This window comes from Balaenoptera borealis, assembly GCF_965194805.1.
Source record: "Balaenoptera borealis genome assembly, chromosome: 8".
NCBI lineage: Eukaryota > Metazoa > Chordata > Mammalia > Artiodactyla > Balaenopteridae > Balaenoptera > Balaenoptera borealis.
Window position 1 is genome coordinate 117,900,585 of NC_138865.1, and position 25,121 is coordinate 117,925,705.

The 25,121-nt window shown below is 49.5% G+C and overlaps 1 protein-coding gene across 6 annotated transcripts in view; it reads right to left on the bottom strand.

Moving 5' to 3' along the window:
• The window catches only part of RAPGEF1 (Rap guanine nucleotide exchange factor 1), a 139,960-nt gene extending 115,492 nt beyond the window's left edge, over positions 1-24,468 (bottom strand). For 2 of the 6 annotated variants that reach the window (XM_082400707.1, XM_082400705.1), the window contains exon 1: positions 24,170-24,468. In XM_082400707.1, the coding sequence (XP_082256833.1) occupies positions 24,170-24,230 (61 nt within the window). In that variant the 5' untranslated portion in view covers positions 24,231-24,468. The remainder of the gene's footprint in view (positions 1-24,169) is intronic. The other 4 variants (XM_082400712.1, XM_082400711.1, XM_082400703.1 and 1 more) reach the window with 3 other exon arrangements.
• Positions 24,469-25,121: the final 653 nt, after the last annotated feature.

Genomic DNA, 25,121 nt, shown 5'->3' on the forward strand with positions numbered 1-25,121 from the left:
ACAATGTGCATAAGTTATTTTACCACAGGAGATCCTGGTAAGGAACAGGGAACTAACAAGCTACAACCAACCAGAAGAATAGGGGAAAGGTCAAAAGGAGAGAGGAGACGCCAGTCCACACGTCCTACCAACCTCCCAGAATCCTCCTCGCTGGAATCCATCTTGGCTGAGCGGTTGCGCGTGCCACCAGAAAGGACCCTCAGTCAGAATGATTGGCCAGAGACAACCCTGAAACTCACCCCATCACCATAAACCCCGAGACTGCGAGCCACATGGCAGAGCAGTCTTCCTGGGCTCCCTTACCCTGCTGCTCTCCGCCCCGGGCACCCCTTCCCAATAAAGTCTCTTGCTTTGTCAGCACATGTGTCTCCTCGGACAGTTCATTTCCGAGTGTTAGGCAAGAGCCCACTCTCGGGCCCTGGAAGGGGTCCCCCTTCCTGCAACATAATGAGGATCAAAAAAAAGGGACACTTAGGAATCCCTTGGTAAATCGTTATCACCAACACTGTTATACTCTGACTGTGAAACTGTATTAGCTCAGATGGCCGATATCTGGCTTCAGGCAATTTAGCCAAAGGCACATAATCACAGTGAATTTCGTTCTATTGGGGTTGGAGGGTACAAGGTGGGAGCCAGAGTAAAATTTAAAGACAATATTCCAAAAAAGACCCACAGAACCAAAGAAATGGAGTTGGAGAGGCACTAAATGCACTAGTGCTCCAAGTGTTCAGTGTGCTCTGTTACCACTCCCAGGGCCATGGCCAGCGTGCTGCACCAGCCACTGCCCATTCTGAGGGAAACACAAATAATCCTGCCAATGTATGCAAAATGAACGAAGCCAAATCCAAATCTCTACAAGATCTTAAGGTTTCCTATTTTGATCTACCAATACAGAAATCATTTTTACAAAATCACAGCCTGAGATTCCAAACTTCTTAAAGCAAATAGCACGTGTCCGTTTCACTCCTCCAATGACAGGCAGGAAAGAGAGCAAATGCTTCAGTGAAGGCCACGGCCAACCCCGCTTCCCTCACACTGTACGCTGAACTCACCTTCCAATCAAACTGCAACCACAAACCGGAAAAGAGCAAAGGCCTGCACCCCAACCGCGCCAGAGGGGGCCGCTGAAACCTAAGAGCTGGTAAAAGATCCAGTTCAAATTCAGCACCCACCCCAACTCATCAACAACCACCCCACCCTTTCGATACACTCTGAAGAGACTTCAGTTTCTTTCCAAAAACCGTAACAATTTTCCTTAGGCAAGTTTTCAATGCCAGATATTATATCTGACCTCATTTCTTCCAGAAGACATTTAGTTCAAAATATCTACAAAAGCATAATAGATCAAAAAGGCTCTACTTTTGAACCTGCATCTTAATGTCTCTTTTCACCTAAAGAAAGTTTTAACTTGTCAAATGCTCTGCACAAGATGCCGCCCAGCACCAGCAGAATACCCACGCACAGTAGGTGCTTAATAATTTTTGAATAAATGGGCAGACAGATGAAGGAATAAACAAATGGATGAACAAATGAAGGCTCCCCGCCCCCCCGCAAACACACCCTACAATGTGTTAACCGGAGTTCCTTTTTTTTTTAATACATTTATTTATTTTTTATTTTTATTTTATTTTTGGCTGCATTGGGTCCTCATTGCTGTGCGTGGGCTTTCTCTAGTTGTGGCGAGCGGGGGCTGCTCTTCGTTGTGGTGCGCAGGCTTCTCATCATGGTGGCTTCTCTTGTTGCAGAGCACCGGTTCTAGGCGTGCGGGCTCGGTAGTTGTGGCTCGTGGGCTCTAGAGTGCAGGCTCAGTAGTTGTGGCGCACGGGCTTAGTTGCTCCGCGGCATGTGGGATCTTCCCGGACCAGGGCTCAAACCCGTGTCCCCGGCATTGGCAGGCGGATTCTTAACCACTTTGCCACCAGAGAAGCCCAACCGGAGTTTCTAATCCATAAATGAACTCTCCTTCCTGCAAGCGCCAGGGGCGTGGGCCCACCAGAGCACTGTTTCATCCACCTTCCCCACCCCTCAGCTCAGGCAAAGTCCCCAACTTGGAGTTTCATCCGTATCTTTTTTATCCCCACTAGTCTGTAAAGCCTTTGAAGTCAGGCACTGGGTTTGGGTCAGTTCCCATGTGCCTGCATGCGCACAGGACAACAGGTCACCAGGGAAACCTGGGCTCGAGGCCGACGCTGCCATTTCTCAGCTAGGGGCTGCCACATTCTAACAGCTAATTTTCTGATGAACCTTCCAAACAAACTAGAAATTTCCTTGAGAGCAGCTCTTAAGTGAGGACCCTGTGGTTCAACTGCTTCTCGGGTAACCACGGCCTCCCAAAATGATTCCGTGTGAACTGGATGGGGGCTGGGGGGGTTGGGGAAGACAAATCGAACAGCCTGTTCTTAAGAATTCCTCCCTAATTCTCATCTCAGAAAGAATGTCTCCCAGAGTCGTCCCCAAGGGTGAATATGCTCACCATCCAAGATGGGCAAGTGACCCATCCCGTCCACACCTTAGGGAGACAACATGGGACTCAAGCAGATGAGACGAATCACAAGTGAAAGGCCACCAGAAGTGGAAAGCTCACTGCACGGCCAGTATTATGTGTCTCCACGTCCTGCGCAAATCCTCCAAGGGTGCTGTGGGTGCATGGACTGCTTCCAATCAGACCGTGTTTGACCGCGTGTTACCAAGTTACTCCTGAGGTGTTACTACTGCAAGCCCCAAATCACGGACTCAAAGAAGGGTAGGGCCTAAGGACACAGACTGACAAAATCATCTCCTCCTAAGAGCTTGGGGCAGGGCAGGGCAGGGGTCAAGGTTACACACTTAATGAGAGAGCCAGATCCAGCCCAAGAATTTTAATTCTTAGCCGGGAAACCTGCTACCTCTTCCTCCTGACCAGAGGGACGAGGTAGGGGAGGAGTGGAAAGTGCTGGCTCTGGAGGAGAGCTGAGCCGGTTTGAATCTTTATGTGGGCACTTCCCATCAGGGTGACTTTGAGATAGGAATTTCACCTCCCTGGACCTGATTTTTTCACCTCTGTAAAATATGTACTAATATGCTGCCTACTTCATAGGGCAGTCTAAAGCTTAAATATGATGTTTTAAAGGTGCTTGGCACACTTAAAGAATAGTTACCATTGCTGTTTTTTTCCTTTTTAATTTCATTATCTATGAACATCCAGCTTTAGAGACAATACATTAAAGAAAAATTATTTACCGTCACAGAGATTTTTTTGTTTTCTTAAATATCCCAGTAAGATCCATTGCAATATTCTGGTAAATAACTCATTCCCTTAGCGCAAATAAAATAAAATTTCACTTCCAAACACTTGTATCATCAGAATACTTTTTTGATTATGGAATGCAAGTGACATAAACCAGGGAGGTAACACTGTGGTTACTGAAGTTTGAAACATTTTACGGAGTCCTGTCCTCAATGCAAGATGCAACTGGATTCAAAAGAAACCTGCGTCAGGGAGTCCTGCAAGGCGCCGCTCACTGCTCAGAAGGGAAAGGCCAGTGATCGCTGTAATGTGCACCTTCACCACCTCCTCCCCACCCCCGCCCCCAGGTGTGCGGGCGGGAGATGGAAGCTGGGCTCTGGAGCCGGTGCCCAGTAGCTGACTTGAAGCTTTGTGCATGGAATTTGTCTGTTGGGAGGAAAGTCTGATGTTGGTCACTTCCCCTCCAGAGAAAAATACAACAATACAAGGAAGCACCAAGCACTGTGGGAATGTTCCAAAGTGGGAGTTCCAGCTCAGTCCAGAGTATAAACAAAGGGGAATGACCAGCCTGGAGGTCAGGCCAGCAGAGCACTGAGGCAAAAAGTCTGGGAGCCACTCTTCTGGGTGCCCTAGTCCCTGCTTTGAAGTGACATTCCTGCCCAGCGCTGCGGAAATCACTGAAGGAGAATGCACAGCTCGAGTAGTGCATCACAGGAAACAGAGACCGGGGTTCTCTTACGACACACTTGCACACTCACAGATCAGTCTCAGAATGTCACGGCCTCAGTGGCCTCAGATTCATCCGACAAATGTCGACGTGGAGTTTAGGGAGAATCAGACAACATGAGCAAAGAATCACTTAGTTACCACTGTAATCAGTGCTGAGAAGTTCCGGGAGGGGAAACATGTCTAGCAGGGCAACGTAATCTAATCTGGGAGGTCAGGGAAGGGTGAGACTCAAAGGATGAGCAGGAGCTGACCAAGCAAATGGGTGAAAAGCATTCTGGGCACGAGCAGCACGTGCAAAGGCCCTGTGCAGCTGGAGGTATGAGAACGGGGGGAGGTGGATGGGGGTCAGATGAAGCAGAGCCTTAGAGGTCCAGGGTTTCACCTCATGGGCTTCAGGGGGTGCCTAAAGTGTTGACCAAATCATGTGTGTTCATTTTTCTGGGAAGAGAAGTCCATGGCTTTCATTAAAGTCTCAAAGAGTTCCAAAAGGTTAAGATCCACAGAGCTAGTCCAACCCTCTCATTCCAAAACAAGGAAACTGAGGTTTCTCATTTTGAGGGAAAGACATTTCCCCACGGTTTCACAGACAGCCAGAGAACCCTAATCACTGGATCCCAGTCTGGTGTTCTTCCACAGCTAGCCGGCTGCCTTACTTCTGGCAGGGGTGTGTCAACAACAACAAAGTGCTAATCCTCACTGAATACTGATACTGTATCCCACACAAGGCTACTCTGTTTCTGTCCAGGCAGCCCCAGAACTGACACTCTACAGAATGAACTGTAAAGTCGGCCAGTCCATCTTTCTTGGGGTGTGACCTAACCTGCAAAATACAGGGGGCAGAACCTCCAATTCCAAGGCACCCCCATGAGAAAGCTTCTGGGTTTTCAGGGACCCTGGCAGATGATGCTGGTTCACTAAAGGAAGGGCAATTAAGGCAGAGTCCTTGCTGCTAAATCAGCATCCAGACTTTTAAAGAAGCTGCTTATTTTTTGTTCTTTCTAAAGTCAGGACTGGGGATTTCCCTGGTGGCGCAGTGGTTAAGAATCCACCTGCCGATGCAGGGGACACAGGTTCGAGCTCTGGTCCGGGAGGGTTCCACATGCCACAGAGAAACTAAGCCCGTGCTCCACAACTACTGAGCCTGCGCTCTGGAGCCCGCGAGCCGCAACTATTGAAGCCCATGCGCCTAGAGCCCGTGTTCCGCAACAAAAGAAGCCACCGCAATGAGACACCCGCTCACCGCAATGAAGAGTAGCCCCCGCTCATGGCAACTAGAGAAAGCCCGTGCGCAGCAACGAAGACCCAACGCAGCCATACATACATACATACATACATACATACATACATACATACATACATACATACATAAAGTCAGGACTGGGCCAGGAACTAGCCTGCAGGACATGAAAGGGAGAAAGCCCACACCCTCAACTTTATTAATTCCACCTGGGATTGAGAGAAAGGAACTATTTTTTTTTTTAAGTGAACAAAAATAGTAATTTTCTCCTCTGCCATTTATTTCATACTGTTTGGAATACTCAGGGAAAAATCTAAATATGTGTGGAGAACATTTCTTAAGCTCTTGATGCTTCCTGGAATAACCAAAGGAGGAAGTCAAGTGCCCAGACGGCCATTTGAGGCCTTTGGGAGTCCAGCCCCTGAACTACCTTTCCCACCTCCATCTCCCACATCCCCCCTCAGGGGCTTTTACTTTGGCTAAAGACTCAATACCCTGTGTGAACCTGCTCCTGCCTGCACTGAATCCCACCTCCTTCCTCCCCAGCAAAGCAGATGAAACCTAAGAGTCAACACCCAGCAGACTCTCAATGGGCAACCATCAAGGGGAAGCACATTCTCTGCTTTGCCTGGAACATGGCGGGGTCAGAAGAGGCAACGCCCTCACTGGGGACAGGCCCCCATCACCTTCCGCTAGCCCACTAAGCCCCCAGGGTCTGTGGCCTCCTGCCCTTTACAGCACCCGACTTGCAGACGCGGTCCTCCACATGGACTAAGCGGCCTCTATTTGGGGCGGGGCCGGCGCGGGAGTCACAGCAGTGCCCTCAAGTTAACGCTCTCCAGGCTTTTAAAGCCGCACAACCTTCTCCACTACGAAGCTGAGCCCACAGCCAAAGTGTGCTTTTATCCACTCATTCAACAAGAATTTGTGAGCTTCACCTGTGTGCCTTTTGAGCTCTGGTGAAACAGCAGCTGACAAGGAGCTTACCTCCTAATGAGAGAGAAAGATCATAAAAAAGAAGCAAATAAGCACTATATTAAAAAAAAAAAAAAAAAAAGCAAAGGCAGGGTTAGGGGACAGTGAGGGGATAATGTGATGGGAGTACTACTTTGGACCCCCGTGGCTAGAGGGGGCCGCTCGGGGGTGACACATGAACAAAGAGCCGAAAGGAGTTAGGGAGCAAACACACCCAGAAAGGCAGCTCACGTTTCCCGAGACTCAGGACCTAAGTGCTTCCTGTGCGCGAACTCATAAGGACCCCACCACTGGCTCCATTTTCTCCATGAGGAAGATTTTTAAGAGGAAGAGGCGTGAGCGACCTTCCCAAGGTCACATAACCAGCAAGTGGCTTCTGACCACAGGCTCTCGGCAGCCATTAACCCCAATGCCTGGGGGGATGAACAGGCAGAGGGAAGAGCAAGTGCAGGTTCTGAGGCAGGAGTAGGCTTGGTATCTTCCAAGAACACTCGAAGGAAAAGCTCAAAAACCCGAGCGGCTGGGACAGAGCAGCAAGGGACAGTGGTACGAGCGAGCCAGGCGCCAGAGTACAGGGTGCCACACGCAGGCCGTGGTAAGGACTTTGGGTTTTATTCACAGTGTAAAGGGAAGCCACGGGACAATCCTGATCAGGCCTGATTTCATCTAATTTACGCTCTGGCTGCTGAATGAAGGAAGACTAGAGAGCTGTGAGGCAAAGTGGGAACCAAGAGGCCAGTTAGGAGGGCACCACGGCAGTACAGGGAGAGACGGCGGTGGCCTGGAGCCTGAGTCAGCAGAGCAGCTGGCAAGAGGGACCGGAGGCAGGATATATTTGAAGTAAGCCCAAGAGGATCTGCTGATGGATCAGATACGGGCTACAAGAGAGGAGTTGGGGAGGACTCCAAGATTTCTGAGCCTGAACAACTAGGTCAAAAATGGCATTATTTACCGTCATGGGCACCCAGGGAGGAGCCAGTTGGGCAGGAGGTTAGGTGGTGAACCAAGAGCCCTGGTTTAGGCACATCAAGTCTGACGCTTACAAGACATCCGAGTGGAGATGTTAAGTGGGCAGTCTGCAGTTCAGGGAAGAGATGGGGTCTGGACACATACACTTGGGAATGACCAGTATTTAGATGGCATTTAGACATGGGACTAGATTGCCTAGGAAGAGACTGGAGGGCTCAGCCCTAGGATATTCCAAAATTGAGAGTCTGGAAGAGCAGAGGATACAGAAAAGGAGGGCTGAGATGGACGTGTCTACGTGCTACCAGAACACTTACACATTAAGACAATTCAGAAGAAGCTTGTAAACATTGACCACGATGTTTTTAAAGTACTGACTTTAAACATAATTTAAATTTTAGAGTTTGGTTCTCGAGTCCTAGATACTAGTTTTAAACTGTCTTGCTAATCATGACGACTAATATATCAAACCAATGAATTAGCTGATATCCCAAGGAAAAATATACATTTAGTGTGGTATTCATCAAAGAGTTTTCTTCACAGCTGCCAATCTCCTGGCCATCCTCTTGTCAGAGCTAATTAGACTGCTGTTCTTTACCTCACAAAGCTGCTGACAAAAGCAGGTACTGGGAGTAGAGGAACTGTGAACATCGTCTTTCTCTTGCTGTTCACCTGTGCGTGTATTATTAGAATCTTCTTCAATCTGTGGTGTCTTTGCCACTTATCCATTTAAAAAGGGTTTGTTTCAGTCCCGGGCAATGGTTCAATCCAGCTCTTCCACATGCCAACTGGGCAAGTCATATAAACCTCAGTTTTCTCATCTGTAAAATGAAGCCACTATCACCTCCCTGCAGTGTTGTTGAAGGCATTAAATATATTCAGCACAGCTCCTGGCATCAATGCATGTAAGTTGTTTTTTATATCCCTCCTCCCCCGCCAAGAGCAACTTTTCAGGTCGAATCCCTAGGAGCTTTTCCGTTCCTCTCCATACTTAACTTTAAGCAGTGATTCCAAAGGGTGCCCCCACCCCCAAACACCTACCCCACCAGGAGCATCGACATCATCTGGGAACTTGTTAGAAATGCCAATTCTCAGCCCAACTCCAGACCTACTGAAGTAGAAACCGGGGGTTGGAGCACAGCAACCTCCAGGTGCTAAAATCTGAGACCTACTGGAGAAGGCGGGCGGCATTCTGGGACACCCAGCAGGTCCTCAGGACAGGGACCACCTGACCCAGACGATCCTGTCATCAATACCTGCTAATATAACAGGCTGCAGGCTGCCAATCTGTTATAAACACAAAGCTTCCTACCTTTCTGGCTGTTTTCTTTAAACATCAACTATATCACTTGAATAAAAATAAAACTTCTTATAAAAATTCAATCCCTACCCTCCTTTCTATAGCAACAGGGAAAAGAAAATCTCTAACTTAACCCAGATTACTGTTCCTATATAATTACTATATAATTATATATATCATTATATTATATATAAGTAATAATATATATTACTATATGTTATATACTACATATTTATAATTATTATATAATTATGTAATTATTATATAATTATTTTTCCAATTCTCTTGACATGAACACTAAGATCCTTTCCATCCATTCCAAAGAATATGAATTTAAGATCTGGTTAATCTAATTTTTCTCATAAGGAAAACATGCTCTGGTTGTTTTATGTACACGTTTATTGTTTTTAGAAACCAAATTGTCCCAGATTTTGATGCTTCCATGAGTTGAGTGATTGGAACATACGAAGTGGCAGATGCCCACAGGGAGTAGGGGACGAAAACCGAATTCAGCTGACCCTCCTGTGGACTCCATGGGACTGATCCCGCCTTGGAATAGGCCATATTTCTGAAATAGTTCTCTCACTGCAAAAGCAAGACCCTCTCCAACACAAATGTGTGGAACTCAGTAGTTGTAAATGATTCCTCCCTCAGTGTTTTCCCATCCAAATCAGGACACTTCTGAGAGTGACAGGGACGGCGCTATTAATAATTATGCCAGGACAGCAGGTGTAAGCCGGGATGTGTGATCATTACCCCATCTGTCATGTCTGCATGAGCCCAGTGATCCTCAAAGTAATTTTCCTCTGGTGTCCAGACACCTAACTGTGAGGCTAGATGAGAGCTACATTTACAAGCAAAACTCTAGAGTCTGACTCTTCAATCAAAGGCTAGACCTGGCCTAGAGGGGAGACCTGGACAGGCACAGTGAGCTCCACGAGAGCAGCCTGGCTCATTTATCACTGTGTCCCCAGCATCTACCTTCACGAACTAAAGGCAGCAGCTGCTCAAGAAAGCAGCTGAAAGAATGAAGCAATGCTTCCTGTTGTATTTCCTTGATTCTAAAATGTATACTTCTTCACAGTTTAACTTTTAAAATCAGGATATGTTGTTTTATAATCAACCCTGCTAATGTATTTTATTTTTCTTTGTTTCCTGAGAATGTTACTGTATCACTAAAATGTCTTACATGTGTTGGTGCCATAGTATCAAAAAACAACAGCGACTGCCTATCATCACAGATTTGCGGAGATGTGTTAATGATACTCATGGGACCAGAGACCTTATTGTGACAATCTCGAGGCGACAATTCCCAAATGGAGGCACCATTCCATCTAACAGAGTTTCCTGGCCTTAAAACTCTCAGAGAAAGCCTTGATCTTGCTTCCATAGATCGTCCTCTCTCTTCCCCTCCCCCAAGTCAGTGATACCTTCTCATGAATGTGGCCAGTAGCCTGGAATCCTGCCGAACAGCGCTAGATTGAATGCCATCTGTGCTGTCAACCCAGAGTAAGTGCCGACGATGGTACCCAGGCAGTCTCAGAAGGAAGCCACTGAGAGGCTTGTGAGGGTCTTTACTAAGAGCTGACATGCACTGAGCACTCACTGTGCGCCAGGCTATAGCACCCCCAGGCTCTGGGGCTCAACTAGACATTGAGGTTCCTGGACTTCTCTTCCACTCCTGGCAACGTTCTACTCAGAAGAATAAACGACGGGAACCAAAGGTTGCCAGAGGGCAGCACTGGACAAATTCCCTCTGTCAGGGTCCTCGAGGAGCCCAGCACAGCTGAGAAGTGCCACATCCGGTGGGGAGGGGATCCACCCTGGCTTAAAAGCTTCCCGCTCCACAGGAGCCCACGTCTCATAATCTCACAGGCTCTCTCAAGAAGCACGCCCAAGGACTTCCCTGGTGGCGCAGTGGCTAAGAGTCCACCTGCCAATGCAGGGTTTGAGCCCTGGTCCGGGAAGATCCCACATGCCACGGAGCAACTAAGCCTGTGTGCCGCAACTACTGAAGTCCGCGCGCCTAGAGCCCACGAGCCACAACTACTGAGCCCACGTGCCTAGAGCCCATGCTCCACAACAAGAGAAGCCACCACCACCGAAATGAGAAGCCCACGCACCGCAGTGAAGAGTAGCCCCTGCCCACTGCAACTAGAGAAAGTCCGTGCACAGCAAGGAAGACCCAACGCAGCAAAAAAAAAAAAAGCAGCACACCCAGTTACGAGAGCCACCGCACTCAGGGAGCCCAGGGTGTTGTGTCCCACCAAGTGTTTATCGTTCACCTAGAGGTCCTCCCAGCCCAGATGTAATTCATTAAACCAGAGGTCATTTTTACCATAAGCACTGCTCCCTAGGAATATACTTGGCTTATGCCATCACTTTTTAAATGTTTTTAATATAACTTATTATAAGACATTTAAGATTAAATAACTATTACACAAATAAATATTGAAAAATAATTGGTATCCACAGTATTTTTTTTTAACAAACTGTGGTAAAATATACATAAAATTTACCACCTTAACCATTTTTAAGTGTTACCACAGTTCAGTGGTAATAAGTACATTCATGCTGTTGTGCTACTATCCAGTCACAGCAGGGCAGGAGGTGAGCGGCAGGCGAGAAAACTTCACCCGCCGCTCCCCGTCACTCACGTGACCGCCCAAACCATCCCTGCCCCCCACCCCGGTGGAAAAACTGGCTTCCACAAAACCTGTCCCTGGTGCCAAAAAGGTTGGGGACTGCTGAGGTCACAGGACTCTTTTTGTCCTGTAAAACTGAATTTAAACATTAATTAAATGTTAAACAATAATTCCCCATTCTCCCTTCTCCCAGCCCCTGGCAACCACCATTCCACTTACTTTCTGTCTCTATGATTCGATTACTCTTAGGTATCTCATACAAGTGGAAGCATACGATATTTGTCCTTTTGTGTCTGACTTCTTCCACTTAGCATAATGTCCTCAAGGTTCATCCATGTTGAAATGTGTGTCAGAATGTCCTTCCTTTTAAGGCTGGATAATGTTTCATTGTGTGTACATACCACATTGTTGTTTATCCATCATCTGATGATGGGTACCTTTTGGCTATTGTGTGACTAATGCTGCTATGAAACTGGATATACAAATATCTTTTTGAGTCCCTTCTTTCATTTCTTTTGGGTATATAAGGAGAACTGCTGAATCATATGGTGATTCTATTTTTAATTTTTTGAGGAACTGCCACTGTTTTCCATAATGGCTGCCCCATTTTACATTCTCACCAACAATGCACAGGGGTTCCGATTTCTACACATCCTTGCCAACACTTGCTACTGTCTGATTTTTTGAAAGCAGACATCCTAATGGGTGTGAGGTGGTATCTCACTGTGGTTTTGATGTGCACATCACTAATGGTTAGTCATGCTGAGCATCTTTTCATGTGTTTATTGGCCATTTGCATATCTTTGGAGATGTCTACTCAAGTTTTTAAATTGAGTTGTTTGATTTTTTGTTGGTCAAATGCCATCTTTATTTCTAGGAAACAGAGCTAGTTAACCAAAGTCAAATTCTATGCAGATAAACGATGATTATATCCATACAATGGAATACTACTCAGCTATAAAAAGCAATAAACTACTCATAAAAACAATAACTTCATGAATCTCAAAGTCAGTATGCTGAGTAAAAGAAGCCAATTCCCAAAAGTTACATGCTATAGGATATTCTAGAAAAGACAAAACTATAGGGATGGAAAACAGATCAATGGTTGCCAGGAGCCGGAGGTGGAGGAAGGGTTTGACAACAAAGGGACAGCAAAAAGCGGGGTGTTGGAATTGTTCTCAATCCTGACTGTGGTAGTGGTTACACAAATCTACACATGAGTTAAAACTCAGAGAACTGTACACCCAAAAAAGGGTCAATTTTACTACACGTACAATTCTAAGACATTCTCATGCAGAAGGGGAAAGGGTTCTCCTTCAACCACACAGGCATTATGCTAAGCAGCTTATAAGCATCATCTCATGGAATCCTTACAAAACTTCAGAAATGTATAAATATTGACTGTCACTTGAGCCCAGGTCTGACTGAACTAGGAGAAACTAAGTCCTGATTATTCAGATACCCTAGATTCCATTCGATCTTTCCAAGACCTGGGGTGTTTGTAAATTACTATCTATCATACAGTAGGAGGAATTTAGTGTTGGTAGAACCACATCCACACATAATCTTTCTCCCTGGGGATGGGGTCCACAGGGCTTCTATCAGATCCTTAGCAGCACTTAGGATCTTAAAAAGCTCAAGAACCACCGTTCCCGTTCAAGGTCCAGGGAGGGGCTGTGGCCTGCCCCAGAGGACACAGCACATCTGCGACAGTGCCAGGCCAGAAGGGAAGGCTCCAGACACTCAGGCTGGTTCTCTCTCCATCATCCAAAAAATGCCACAGTTCCAAGCATTTCTGGTGACTGTGACTTCATATGTTCCCCGAGATGATTTTAGTCTACACAACTTCCCCAGTAGTAGGTGCTTTTCACTACCAAGCTGGGACCAGTACTTTGGCCTCCCTGCAACACAGGCCTGAAACAGAGCCCAGGTTCCTAGTCCAATTCCTATCTTGGTCAAATATAAAAACTTCATTCTACAATCTTGCACATTTAAGGTAAGTAATAGACAGCTCCCCATAAACAGAATAAAACAAGGATAGCTCATGCAGGAAAGCATGCTTTTGATCTGCACCTTTGGTTTTCTGATGACCTCAGAGAATTAGTATTTGCAAGGTACTCTTGACAAGCTGAGGCAGAAGCACAAATTGGTGTGGTTATGGTAATTAAATGAGAGGTCCAGGACCAAGTGACTGAAGCAAGTGAAAAGGGTTGACTGGGCTTTGGTCTCTCTGCAAATAGCTGTGTGCTTTGAGCTTGTTGAACTGACAAAACTGCAAGCAGACTACACACATTTACTTTCTCTTATCAGAAAGGCCCAAGAGAGCACAGGTTAAGGAAGACTCAGAACAATACACTAGAATTTCTGCATTTATCTTAACTGTGAAAATTAATCAAGGAAGGGGAATATAGGGTATGAAACCACCCCACTTGCCACGTTCAATGCAATTTGTAAGTTACCTGTACACAAGGCCCTTGAATGGCTTGTGGTGTTTTAGCTGTCACAAAACAAAAGCAACATCTTGTGATAATTTCACGTTCAGTGTTGAACAAAGATGGTTTAGTTAATCCTGAGAGTCACCCCTACAAGGAGAAACTGAGGTGGTGTCTCTAGGGATGGAGCAAAAGCCTACCTGCTGGTGACCTGCTCAGCCCTGCTCTGGCTCTGAGATAAGCCGCTGCCCACGAGCACAGGCCCGTTCCTTTCAGACAGACTTACAAAAGGATATAATCAGGACTTTTCCTCCATCTACTGCACGTGCTGGGACCACGCGTGCAGCTGAAATGAAATGCCATCAACTCTTCCCATAAATTATCTCGTTGGAGGTTTATTACTAGTTCTAAAAACCTATTCCCTGGAATTCAACTTGAGAGAGAGAGACGGACAGACAGACAGACAGACACCCTGCAAGGAAATACCTCAATACCCAAAGACCTCCCCTTCTTCTGTGAGTGCTGAGGTCCGAACTTCACTTACCATATGACCATTTTAAAGGAAACGGTAATTTTAGAGCAGAAGGGGACATGAGGTAGGAACAAAAGCTAATGTTTACTGTGTCAAGACTCTGCTAACATGCTTTATTGTACATCACCTCGTTTAATCCTCTCTCAACACCATCAGGTAGGCACTGTTATAACTTTTTTCCATTTTACAGAAAAGGAACTGAGGCTCAGACACGCAAAGCAACTTGCCCAGGATTCCACTGTTCCAGGGAGAGCCGGGATCCGAAACTACAGCTTTAGGACTCAGTCGAAGCTCCCCATCGCTGCTCTATGAGGCCACCCTCTCACTTCACAGATGCGGAGACCGAGGGCTCAGAGGGACACTGATCCAGGCCACTGCTGCAGACCCAGGAGCCATGAAGCAGGTCTCCTGACCTCCAGCCCAGGCTCATGCTGCCTCTAACATGGATGAGTGTTAAGAAAAGTATGAAAGCCTAGATCAAAAGTCTCCTGCACACAGCACATGCGGTGGCCAGATTCTCAACTCCCTAAGGGCACAGATGCCTCCAAACTTCTCAGTACCCCCATTGCCTTGGAGGGCTGCTGGACACTTGGTGAGCATTCAGCCAATGCTGTATGGATGAAGAGGTGTTGGGTGCATGTATGCATGGGTGTGTGGGTGGATGGATGGGTGGGTGAGTGTGTAGGTGGGTGGATAGAGCTATGTCGACTAAGAGCTACTTTCCACTGGTATACATCCAAAGTAGATGCCCTTGTGATATTTTCAGCAAATGCACTTTTTAAGCCACCTCTATAACGGAAAAAGCAGGAGCTGCTTCATAAATCTGTAGGCAGATGTGAAGCCACCTTAACAGTCCTGCAGAGAGGCTGGGAAGCCCCAGGGGAATCCCAGAGCAGGTTCCAACCAAAGACAATGACAGTGCCTTCCAGCCAGCCTCCCTGTGGCTCTGTGGTAGAAGAGCAGCAGACCCCAGATCCAGACTCTCAGTGGGACCAGAGGAGCACACACGAAGGCAGGAAGACAAGGGATGAAGGAAACCCAAGTTCCCCAACCAGTTCTACCTCTCACTCAACTTGTCACCTGCCTCCCTTTCTTCAGCTGTCAGATGGCACAATACTTGCCATTTCTCTCTTTATAACAATAGACCTAATTAAATCATACAAGTATCAGAAGGTAAAGCTCTGAGGGACTTCCCTGGTGGTCCAGTGGTAAAGAATCCGCCTTACACTGCAGGGGATGCGGGTTCGATCCCTGGTCAGGGAACTAAGATCCCACATGCCACGGGGCAACTAAGCCCATGTGCGACACAACTACTGAGCTCGCCCGCCTCAACTAGAGAGCCCGCGTGCCACAGACTATGGAGCCCACGTGCCCTGGAGCCTACGCGCCACAACTAGAGAAGAGAAAACCCGCACTCCACAACTAGAGAGAAGCCCGCGTGCTGCAACAAAGGGCCCGCGTGCTGCAACTAAGACCCGATGCAGCCAAAAATAAATTAAATAAATAAATAAACAATAAAATAAATCTTAAAAAAAGAAGAAGACTCCCACTCCCAATGCAGGGGGCCCAGGTTTGATCCCTGGTCCAGGAACTAGATCCTGCTGCAGCCAAATAAATAAATTAAAAAAAATTAAAAAATAAAAAGGTAAAACTCCCAAGGACACAGGAAGTACTCAACAATCGTGAGCAGTCACCCTTCTCATCTGGGAAAAATGCTGTGTTACTCTAACACCTTTTAATAACAAAACAAACAGACAAACAAAACCTAAAACAAGAGCAAAAAAACTGATGCCTATAATAGTGTTTTGAAAGCTACAAAGGATCATGTAAGTTTTATCATGATGATGAATAGTTACATGCCATGCAACACTAGTGTCAGTAAAAACCAACAAAACAACCCTAACACACACTCCCCTTTAAACTGCAGACTAGACTCACAAAGAATCAGCATTAGAAAGGGCTTGGAGATGGGTTTGTCCCCCTCATCAGGTTACAACAGAGGCACCAGAGGCTCAGAAAGATTAAGCAATTTGCCCAAGGTCACCCAGCAAGAAGCAGGGCTTCCTGGCCCCCTGAGAGCTGGAGCAGGATAGCCAGGGGACCAATGTCATCTCAAGCATCCTCTCCAACATTATCAGGTGGCCCTTTCAGTGTAGCAGCCACCTCAGTGATGGAAAAGTCCCTGGAAATGTGGATGCTCATTTTGAGCCAAGTCACAAAAGCCAAGAGAACAATGTCCAATGTCATCACAGCCAATGAAAATATGGATAAATGGGACATAGTCAAATGGGCTTTAGTCCTGTCTTGGCCTCAACTTGGTATGACCATAGGCAAGTCTCAGCTATTTTGGATCTCAGGATCCCACGCACAAAAGAAAAGCTCTGTGTCGGAGTTTTGTCCTCTGTAGAAGGAGAACGTAACAGTACCTTTCTCCTGTTGTGAGCATTGAAGGAGACCATGTGTGTAAAATACACAGAACAGAGCCTGGTACCAGCACGTGGTAAGTGCTTAATGAATGTTAGCTACTACTCTTATTTGTATTTATCATTGAAAGGAGAGGTTGAGAGCAGCCAAATCCATGACCCATGCACAACCATCCGTCTATTTATTCATAGTCACTTGAAGGACAGAGGGCACACGTGATCATCCAGACCCAGCAAATAAATACAACCATTGTTTGCAAGCCAGAGGTTTTGTTTGTTTTTCTGTTTGCTTGTTTTGGGCCAACTAAGTGGCTATGCGGTGCCATCTCATTCCACTGAACTTCCGCTGTCCTGTCTTCTCATTCCATGTCCGCGCCTTCCTTCTTCCAAAGACTACAAGCACCACACTTCTGCTCAGGGGGCCCACGGGCTGCTCCCATCCTTAACAGCACAGTGTGCGTCCAGTCAAGTCCACACCAAATGCCTGAACTCCGCCCTTTTGTGCCCGGCCCAGGAGGCACCACACACCATCCTGGGTTTGACAGCTCCATTTCGTCTACACTGTAAAAGCAGGGTAGAGTTTCCTGATCCTGAAACTTAATTTGCAGTAAAATGACTGTGTGGAGCCAGCAAGCCAATGAAAAGCAAGGAGAAAGAGCATCTTTAAGGGACCAATGGGAACAAAGGGTCTGAGCTGTTATGACATAGTAACAGTACTTTAGGAAGACACAGTCCAGACTGCAGGACAGGACAGGCTCAGAGAACTATCGTCTATCTTCCACCCCACAGCCTGGAAAAAGAAGTGGGGAGAAAGAGGAATTGTGACCATCTGATGCCAGATTTCTAATCCATTTAGGTAAGTCTCTCCACTGCATCTTCACTCACAAAGAGGAAGAAGTGGCAAGAGAGACTCTGCTTAAACCCCCTGATATAGAAGAAAGGGGGCGCCAACAGAACACCAACAGCCTGCCTCTCCAGCCCCTCGAAGACAGCGTGTACTGTACGACCACTCCATAAACAGAGAGCTGATGGTGCAGGGAGCTGGTCCGAAATAACGCTCAGAGGCCAAATGAAAAAAGTAACAAGTACAGACAGGGCCTCCCATCATGGCGCTGGTCACACTGGCAGGCAGAACAGAGCTGGCATGTGCTGTGGTTTGTAAATGAAAGGCAAAATCACAACTGCTCGACGCGAATGAGCGCTGCCTAAGAGTACTTCGCTCCTGTGCAGCCCCAGAACCACGCACAGTCACCACAAACGGGAGCTCCAGACTGTCCGGGCTGCACGGGCCTCGGCCTCTCGTCACTCCCTAGAGCTCTCCCCCCCCCCAAGAGTGTGCTGGGAATTTCATCTCAGCCCCCTCATCAATTTTCGGAAGAATACACCAGAACACTGATCAATGTATATGGTTAACACAGAACCCCAACCAACTGCATACCCTTATCAGAGTATTAGTCCTACTAACTCACCAAGAAACATCTCAGTTGGCAATTCAAAACCCAGAAGAAGCTCCATTTAAAGTTGATTTTGAGACTTGGAATCAGAAACCTAAGTTCATTCTTTGACAACATTAATTAAATTCACTAGTAAATAGTTTCTGAGCACCTACTACGTTGTAGGTACAGTGGTGGCAACCCCGTGGTGGACCAGACAGGCACACTCCCTCGAGGGGCTAACGGTCTATTTAAAACTGTATTTGTTGATTTTTAACTTGAGGAAAGGAATCTGGGGCTTTGGTTTCTGAAAGAGCTAAACGATATCGTTCTATCCAAAGGGTTTATCTGGGGTCTTCGCACGGAATTCACTATCTGCTAGAGGAAGAGAAGGCACGAAGAGCCTAAAGGAAGGCGGATTTGGAAGAGGAGGCTGAGCGCATCCAGGAAGTGGGTCTCCACACTGTGTTGGTGGAGGATCCAAGGAGGGGCCTCAGGGGCCACAGCTGAGTGGTAAGGACTTGCTGTGTCCAAAGTGCTCCCCATTGATGGTTGGCTAAGAGCTTTCCTATATGTTATAAAAGGCCTGATGCTTTAAAACAAAACAAAACAAGGAAGCACTAATTTTAGATTCTCCCTCTCCCCGCTTCTTGGCACTGATGGAGAAAATGAGACCCAGAAAAGGGAACGAATCTCCCAAGGTCACAATTCCGTACATGGTCAAATGGTCTAAAACAAATGACCACAACCTAAGATGACAGATCCCTTAATAATTCACAAACTGGTTTTTTTGTTTGTTTGTTTGTTTTTAAATCATAAAACAGCCTCTGGGGCAGGGTGGATGACAAGTCAGAGGAACACCTGTCCCGGCAGCCGGGCGCCCAGTCGGGGCCATGTGGGTGCGGTAGCGGAGCGGCCTGCCAGGCCGCTACTCCTTCCAGCGCGTCATCTTATTATGGCAACGGGAACACATTCAGCTGGACTGAGGTAAGCCCCAGCCCTGTGCTCAAGGCATTCTCCAATCCGGGCTGGTTTGGGAGATGATTTTTCTGCAAACTCATACATGACTCATCTTTACAGGCCTCCTATCAGGTCTGCTGGCTACAAGGAATCCCATTCAAACCACCTCTGCCAACAGCTGCTCAGGAGACCAGGAAACACTGGGGTTGCTGTGGTTGATTTTTTAAGATGTATTTAGCCTCTGCATCTGTGCTATTTTTTACCTCCGTACAGTACTGCCGGTGATATTAGTATCATATGCAGCCTAAAGACTGCATTTGGCCTACCCTAATTTAACGGCGATTTTTTTTTTTTTGTAACACCAGAAAAGAAACTTAGAAACATGAACAATAATTAAGATAAAGTTACTGTGTCTCCAGCAACGTGGGAAGCTCTAAGCAGTGCTCTGGAAAAGGGCTGGAGGAGTCGGAGCAGAGGTGGGCGCCCCGCTGCCCTGCACCACACCAGGGTTGTGACCCTGGGCAAATCACCAACCTTCCCGGGCCGGAACTGCCCTCAGGGTAAAACGGGGATAACTGGCCCTGCTCTAGTCCTCAGGACTTGTTGTAGGGATCAACTGAAATGAGGTCATCTGTCAATGCACTCCGGGCGGAAACTATAGAAACTGCACAAATATTCAAGACCATCTTGATGTTACCCCTGGACCGAGAGCCCGGGCGGGCCAGGCTCCTGCTGGCTCCGGGCCACCACAAGGCGGCACAGTGTTTGCCAACGAGGAGGGTGGAGGGTCGCAGTAAGTGCCACAGGAGTGAGGGAATGAATGACTAGCAGGTGCCATAAGAGTGTTGTATTTATTGATTGGATACATTTTGAGCGCAAAGATTGATAATTGTGGGGAAAAAAAGGAAGTGTAAAATTTGAGAGGAGTTTAAAATTGATCAAAATACAGTGACCGCTGATCTACAAGGACTCTTTCCTAGGCCAAAAATGTGCAGCCTCATGTGACAGACTGCACTTGTACTTTTCATCTGTTCTGAGAAAATACATAATGACAAAAAGTTACTATGACAGCAGACAGTGTGAATTTTTCATTTTAATTTATAATGAAAGCATCTTCACACATTTGAAATACACAACACCTGAGTCTGAGACACCGTATTTATTCAGTCCTTGGGCAGGGCACTGGCTGAGTCTGCTGCCACTTCAGCAGCCCCTCGGAGTAGCCCGAGGCCACAGGGGGCCTAGAGGGTGGCCAGAGGGTTCGGTAATTGATGAAACTCCTAGACAGACTCCCAGTGGTCTGCTGGAAATACACAGCAGGGAAAGAGCCCCCCCAAACAAACAAACAAATAGAAAAACCTGCGTAATTTATATCTTTATGACGTCTACTTTTATTGTCTGCCCCAGTTGGATGGTATGGCCCAGGAAGAACAAATCTTTCTTGTATCCCAAACACTAGAAACTCTGGGCCTTTGGGAGGTTCTGGATAAACTATTTGATAAATGAACTGAGGAATGAGCACCTAAGACTCTCTGATGAGTACAACAGGTGAAACTGAGGCCACCTTCTTCCCTACCCGCCCTGCTGCACCCAACTAACGGCTCACCTGAAATCTCAGCCCCTCACAGAGGCAGTTCCCACCGTGAGTCTGATGGGATCCCTTGTAACCCCCCCCCAGCGCTCCCCACACTGCCAGAGAGGTAAGGCCTGTGTGGCGGCATGATGCTCGCCGAGTTCACCGCTGGCTCCCCAGAGCCTTGCACAGCGCCGGACAGGACCTCGATCAGTGCCAAGCAAGGGGATCAAAGAATAAATCCATGAAGGAATGGGGCAAAGACTTCAAAGTCCAGATAAAAAGCAAACAAACACGAGTGATTTCTGCAAGGAGAGGGATGCAAACTCAAACGTCAACAGTCCAAGTGGGAAGCAGGAATCAGCGCTGGGGCTGGCAGCAGGAGTGGGAGGTCCCCGCCACAGTGGCCTCGTAGGAACAAGCGCCCAGGGTTACTAGAGCTGCTCCTTTTCCAAAAGAACCAGAAACCTGAGATTTGTGAGTCATTTCCTGATTGTTAAATACCGACCATCAATTCTTTCCTTTTTCTCCAAGAACATGTATGGATCACACACAACACATCCATTGCCTGAATCCAGCCCACAGCCACCAGTCTGTCACCTCTGCTCACCAGGCCAGAGAGGTGTTTCAGCTCCAGAAGCATTAAGGCTTCAATTCCCTCCGCTTAGTGCATTTGCTGGGAGTAAGCATGAGCACGCTGAGACCCACCGTAACGCGTACACGCCAGAACCAGGTTCACTGGTCCCCCAAAGTGGCCTCAGCACTGCACACATCTCCCGCCAGTGTGGGTCCTCCAGAACAAGTCCCTCTTAGTTCCCAGGGAAGCGCCTCTTCTCCTTGCCAGGCCTGCCCGAAAGCTCACCCCGGGAGTGCCCTAATCTGTCTGGCTCCACTCACTCCCCGCCTCCCCATTATCTCTGGAAGACACCAAGGAGCCTCCCCCTCCACTCCAGCGTTCTTCCTGGCCTTCCAAATTCAACCCTTCTCCACCAAGCCTAACTGGACTGGCCCAACCAGCTAGCAAGCTGATCCTGTGCCACCCTCTGGAACCCAGACTGTCTTCATCCCCCACTGGGCCCAGAGCAGATAACTGAAGACAGCCAATCTGGTCCCTACAGAAGGGTAGGCCCTCCTAGGAGGGCAGTATGTATGACACCCCCATCCCAGGCAGGCACTGCTCAGTAAGTAAACAGGTTGAAAAGCAGCACAGACAGATTCAAAAAGATCTCCCCCAGAGGCTGAAGAGGCTGCGGCTCACGAGAGGTATCAGGTGGGAAGGATGGGCAAGAGTCTCGGGGCTGTAAGGGATACACAAAGTTTTCTTTTACACTCAAGAAACCTTGGTTCCCTTAAGCCCTGAGAAGTGAAAGCACTGGTCCTATTATCAGAGAGAAGAGATTATGAACACATGTAAGCAACTCTTCTGCTCAAGTCAACAGAAAACAGCAAAACCTAACAACAATGAGCACTGACTGGGTGTCAGGCTCTGTAATTTCCCAGAGACTGTTCACCTGCTAACAGGAGGCGCCACTTCACCTAAGGACCCTTCCTTCAGGAAACACTTTGCGGGTGACTTCACAGTAGGTCCATTTAGAAACCGAACGGGAAATCTCATCAAAATGCAAAGTTGAAAGCCACCCACAATGACCAGCAGAAACCACCGAGAAGGTGTACCCCTCATTCCAGAGTGTCCCAGGCTTCCTCGACAGTTGTGTGTGAATCGCAGCAGAAGACCTTACACTAGAAGGACAGAACTCCCGCTAGCTCCACGTGAGCTGCCATCTCTGGTCTTGCCAACCTCAGCACTTTCAGCTCAGCCGCCTCCCACCACATGCATCTTCCTCCTGAGATTTCCACAACCCCTGCTTGGCCTCTTCCCCCACCTCCACGTGGGGCACCCTCGCCCTCCTCCAGAGCCTTCCCCATGCCCTCAGCGCACAGGCCACCCCTCACCTGTGCCCACGGGCCCCGCCTCCTGCTGCCCCACAGTTCCCGAGGCCTGGCAGCCCAGGGGTGATGCTGGGGCCAGCTCTCCCACCCACAGACAAGCTTCTCCGAAGGCAGGTACCACTGGATTCTGCATCTGCTACAGCCCCTGGCCGATGGAGGTGCCCAGGCATAACCTGGGCCGAAAAGAACTGGCCTCAGGCCTCCTTTCTCCAGGGAGTAGAGGATGCACGTGGCAGCTCCTCTGAGAGGGCTGAGCTGTGGAAAGCAGCCCGTGGGGTGGCAGGTGCTTTTCACTGTGCTCTTTTGGCTTTCCGTGATTGACAAATTTTTCAATTATCCTTATAATTAGACAAAACCCTGTTAATGCTATTTTGAAAATAAACCAGCCAAGTTTCCCATCAATACCATTCAGAGATGCGACGCATCCTGAGAAACACTGCATATATTAACCAGAGGTTATTTCTGGAACGGCATGTGTGCTGGGAGGAAACTCCTGGTCACTGGGCACGGCCCTGGCCCTGAAGAACAGTGACAGAAATACCCAAGAAGCAGCACCTGAAGCCAAGGGCCCTGCCCCCAAGGAAGGCACCCAGGCTTCCACTCAGAGAGCAGGGCATCAGGGCCCGGCCCGCTGTCGTCTGGCCGGGCGGCCTACGAGAAGCCATTGAGCCCCCAAGCCTGTCAAACCGGGACCACGTTCTCTGTCACAGAGAATCTACGAAGATTTAGTAAGCCATACGTTTAAGGTGCTCAGCACAGAGCCGGATACACAGAAAACCCTCAAAGAAGGCGACGAAAATTTCCTTCCTGTGCTCAAGCCACAGCCTGCAAGTTACACGGCCGGGTCGGTCCACTTCCGAGGCGCCTCTCCGAAAAGTGTCCTGGTTCAACCTGGGAAACCAGCAACTTCCAAAATCAGTGTAACCTTCCCCCTATCCATTCCCCTAAGCTCCCACCTTCCATAGCTTGGCTGCCAAGGTGATGACAAGGTACCAGGTTATGACAACCAGTGATGTCCCCGCTAGGGAGCCCAGGACCGCCCGCTTCCCTCACCTGCGACTCAAGGATGCGCCCTGCAAGGTGTCGCTAATTAAGCCCTGGGCCCCAGGTGCACGGCCCGAGTAGAATCTTTGGAGACTCTATTCCCCGTCCGGGCAAAACCCAGCTAACCGGAAGGCGAGGCTCTGGGATTTCCAGGCGCACACAAAGGGATGGGGTTGGCATCAAGACTTCCAACCCACCCCCAACCCAACCGGCTCCCCACAAGCCCCGCTTCCAGGGCTCAGCTTGATACCAGAGGAGAGCTCGCCCGCGCCCTGAAAACGCCTAGACACATCCTGCCCACTTCCTTTGAAGCCTCCGAAGTGGATACTTCTGGTTAAATATAAACTCGAGGCTCATCAGAAATGACACATTTTATGGCTCTGCTCTGTTCACTGCCTGAAAGACAACCGCCCGCCGCCGAGCCACTCGGGCACGCGGCCGCGGTCCCTGCCCAGTCCCCGGTCGCCGCCGTTGTCTCAAAGTTCACGCCGTGGGCCGAGCGGCGGGCACCGACCGGCCCGGCCGCGGGGCCCTGCGCCCGCACCCGCACCCCGGCCCCCGCCGGCCGTGCGCCCCGGGGAGCGCCGCGCGGCCCGGCCCGCCGCCCGCCCGAGACGCGCCCCGGCAGGCCCGGCGGCGCTTTCACTTCTGCTCCCGGCGCGGCGACGGGCCCGCGCCCCCCCGGGAGCCCGGCCGCCCGTCCGCCCCGGGCACGGGCCGCCCCGCGCCGGCCGCGCGCCTCACCTGCTTTCTCGATCTTGCCGGACATTTCCGGGCTGCGCCGGAGGCCGAGGCCGCCGCTCATCGGGCCCGCGCCGGGCCGCTGCGGGGCCACAGGCCGGCGCGGCCGCCGCTCGCCTCGGCCCTGGCTCGCCGCGCCTCAGACCCGCGCCGGCATGGCGGGCTCTGCGGGCCGCGGCCTGTGCGCTCGGCCAGCGGCACCCCAGCCCGCCCGGGGCCGCCGCCGCTCCCGCCGCCAGCCGCCGCCGCTCCGCCTCCTCCGCTCCCGCCGTCGCCGTCGCCGCCGCCGCTTCCCCGGGCCCGCGAGCCGGCCGCAGCGCCGCGCCGCCGCCGCCCGCCCGCCAGCCTCGGCCGCGGCCAGAGCGCCACCTGCCGGGCGGCTGCCGCGCCGCCGCGAGCTCAGCGCCCCCTGCCGGCCCGGAGTCTCCAAGCCAGGGCGAGGGACCCACCCCCTCGACAACCACCCCCCCCCCCAACCCCGCCTGCACCTGGGACTCAGCGTCCCCTGCCCGCGCGGAGCCTCCACGCCAAGGCCTGGAGTTGGACACCACCCCAGACTCAGCATCCTCTGCCGTGGAACCAGAGTCTCCAGCTCAAAGCCTGAGTCTGATACCAACCAGGACTCAGCTTGCCCTGCTGGCTGAAAGGCTATCGTGACCCTCTCTCCCGAGACTCAGACACCCACCCCCTCAACCCCCCGCTGCTGGCCTGTAGTCTCCATACCATGGCTTGGGACTGACACCCCAATCCAGGGTTCAGCGCCCTCCCCTGCCCAGGGCCTGGCATGCCCCCTCACAACTTGGAACACAGAGCTCCCACCCGAACTCTAGCCTCCATGCCAGGCCTATGACTGACACCACCCGGGATTCAGAGCCCCTCGATGGCCCATAGTTCATGCCAAGGCCTGGGACCAATCCCCCCTCCCTCCATCTGGGTCTCGGCAGCCCCTGCTGGC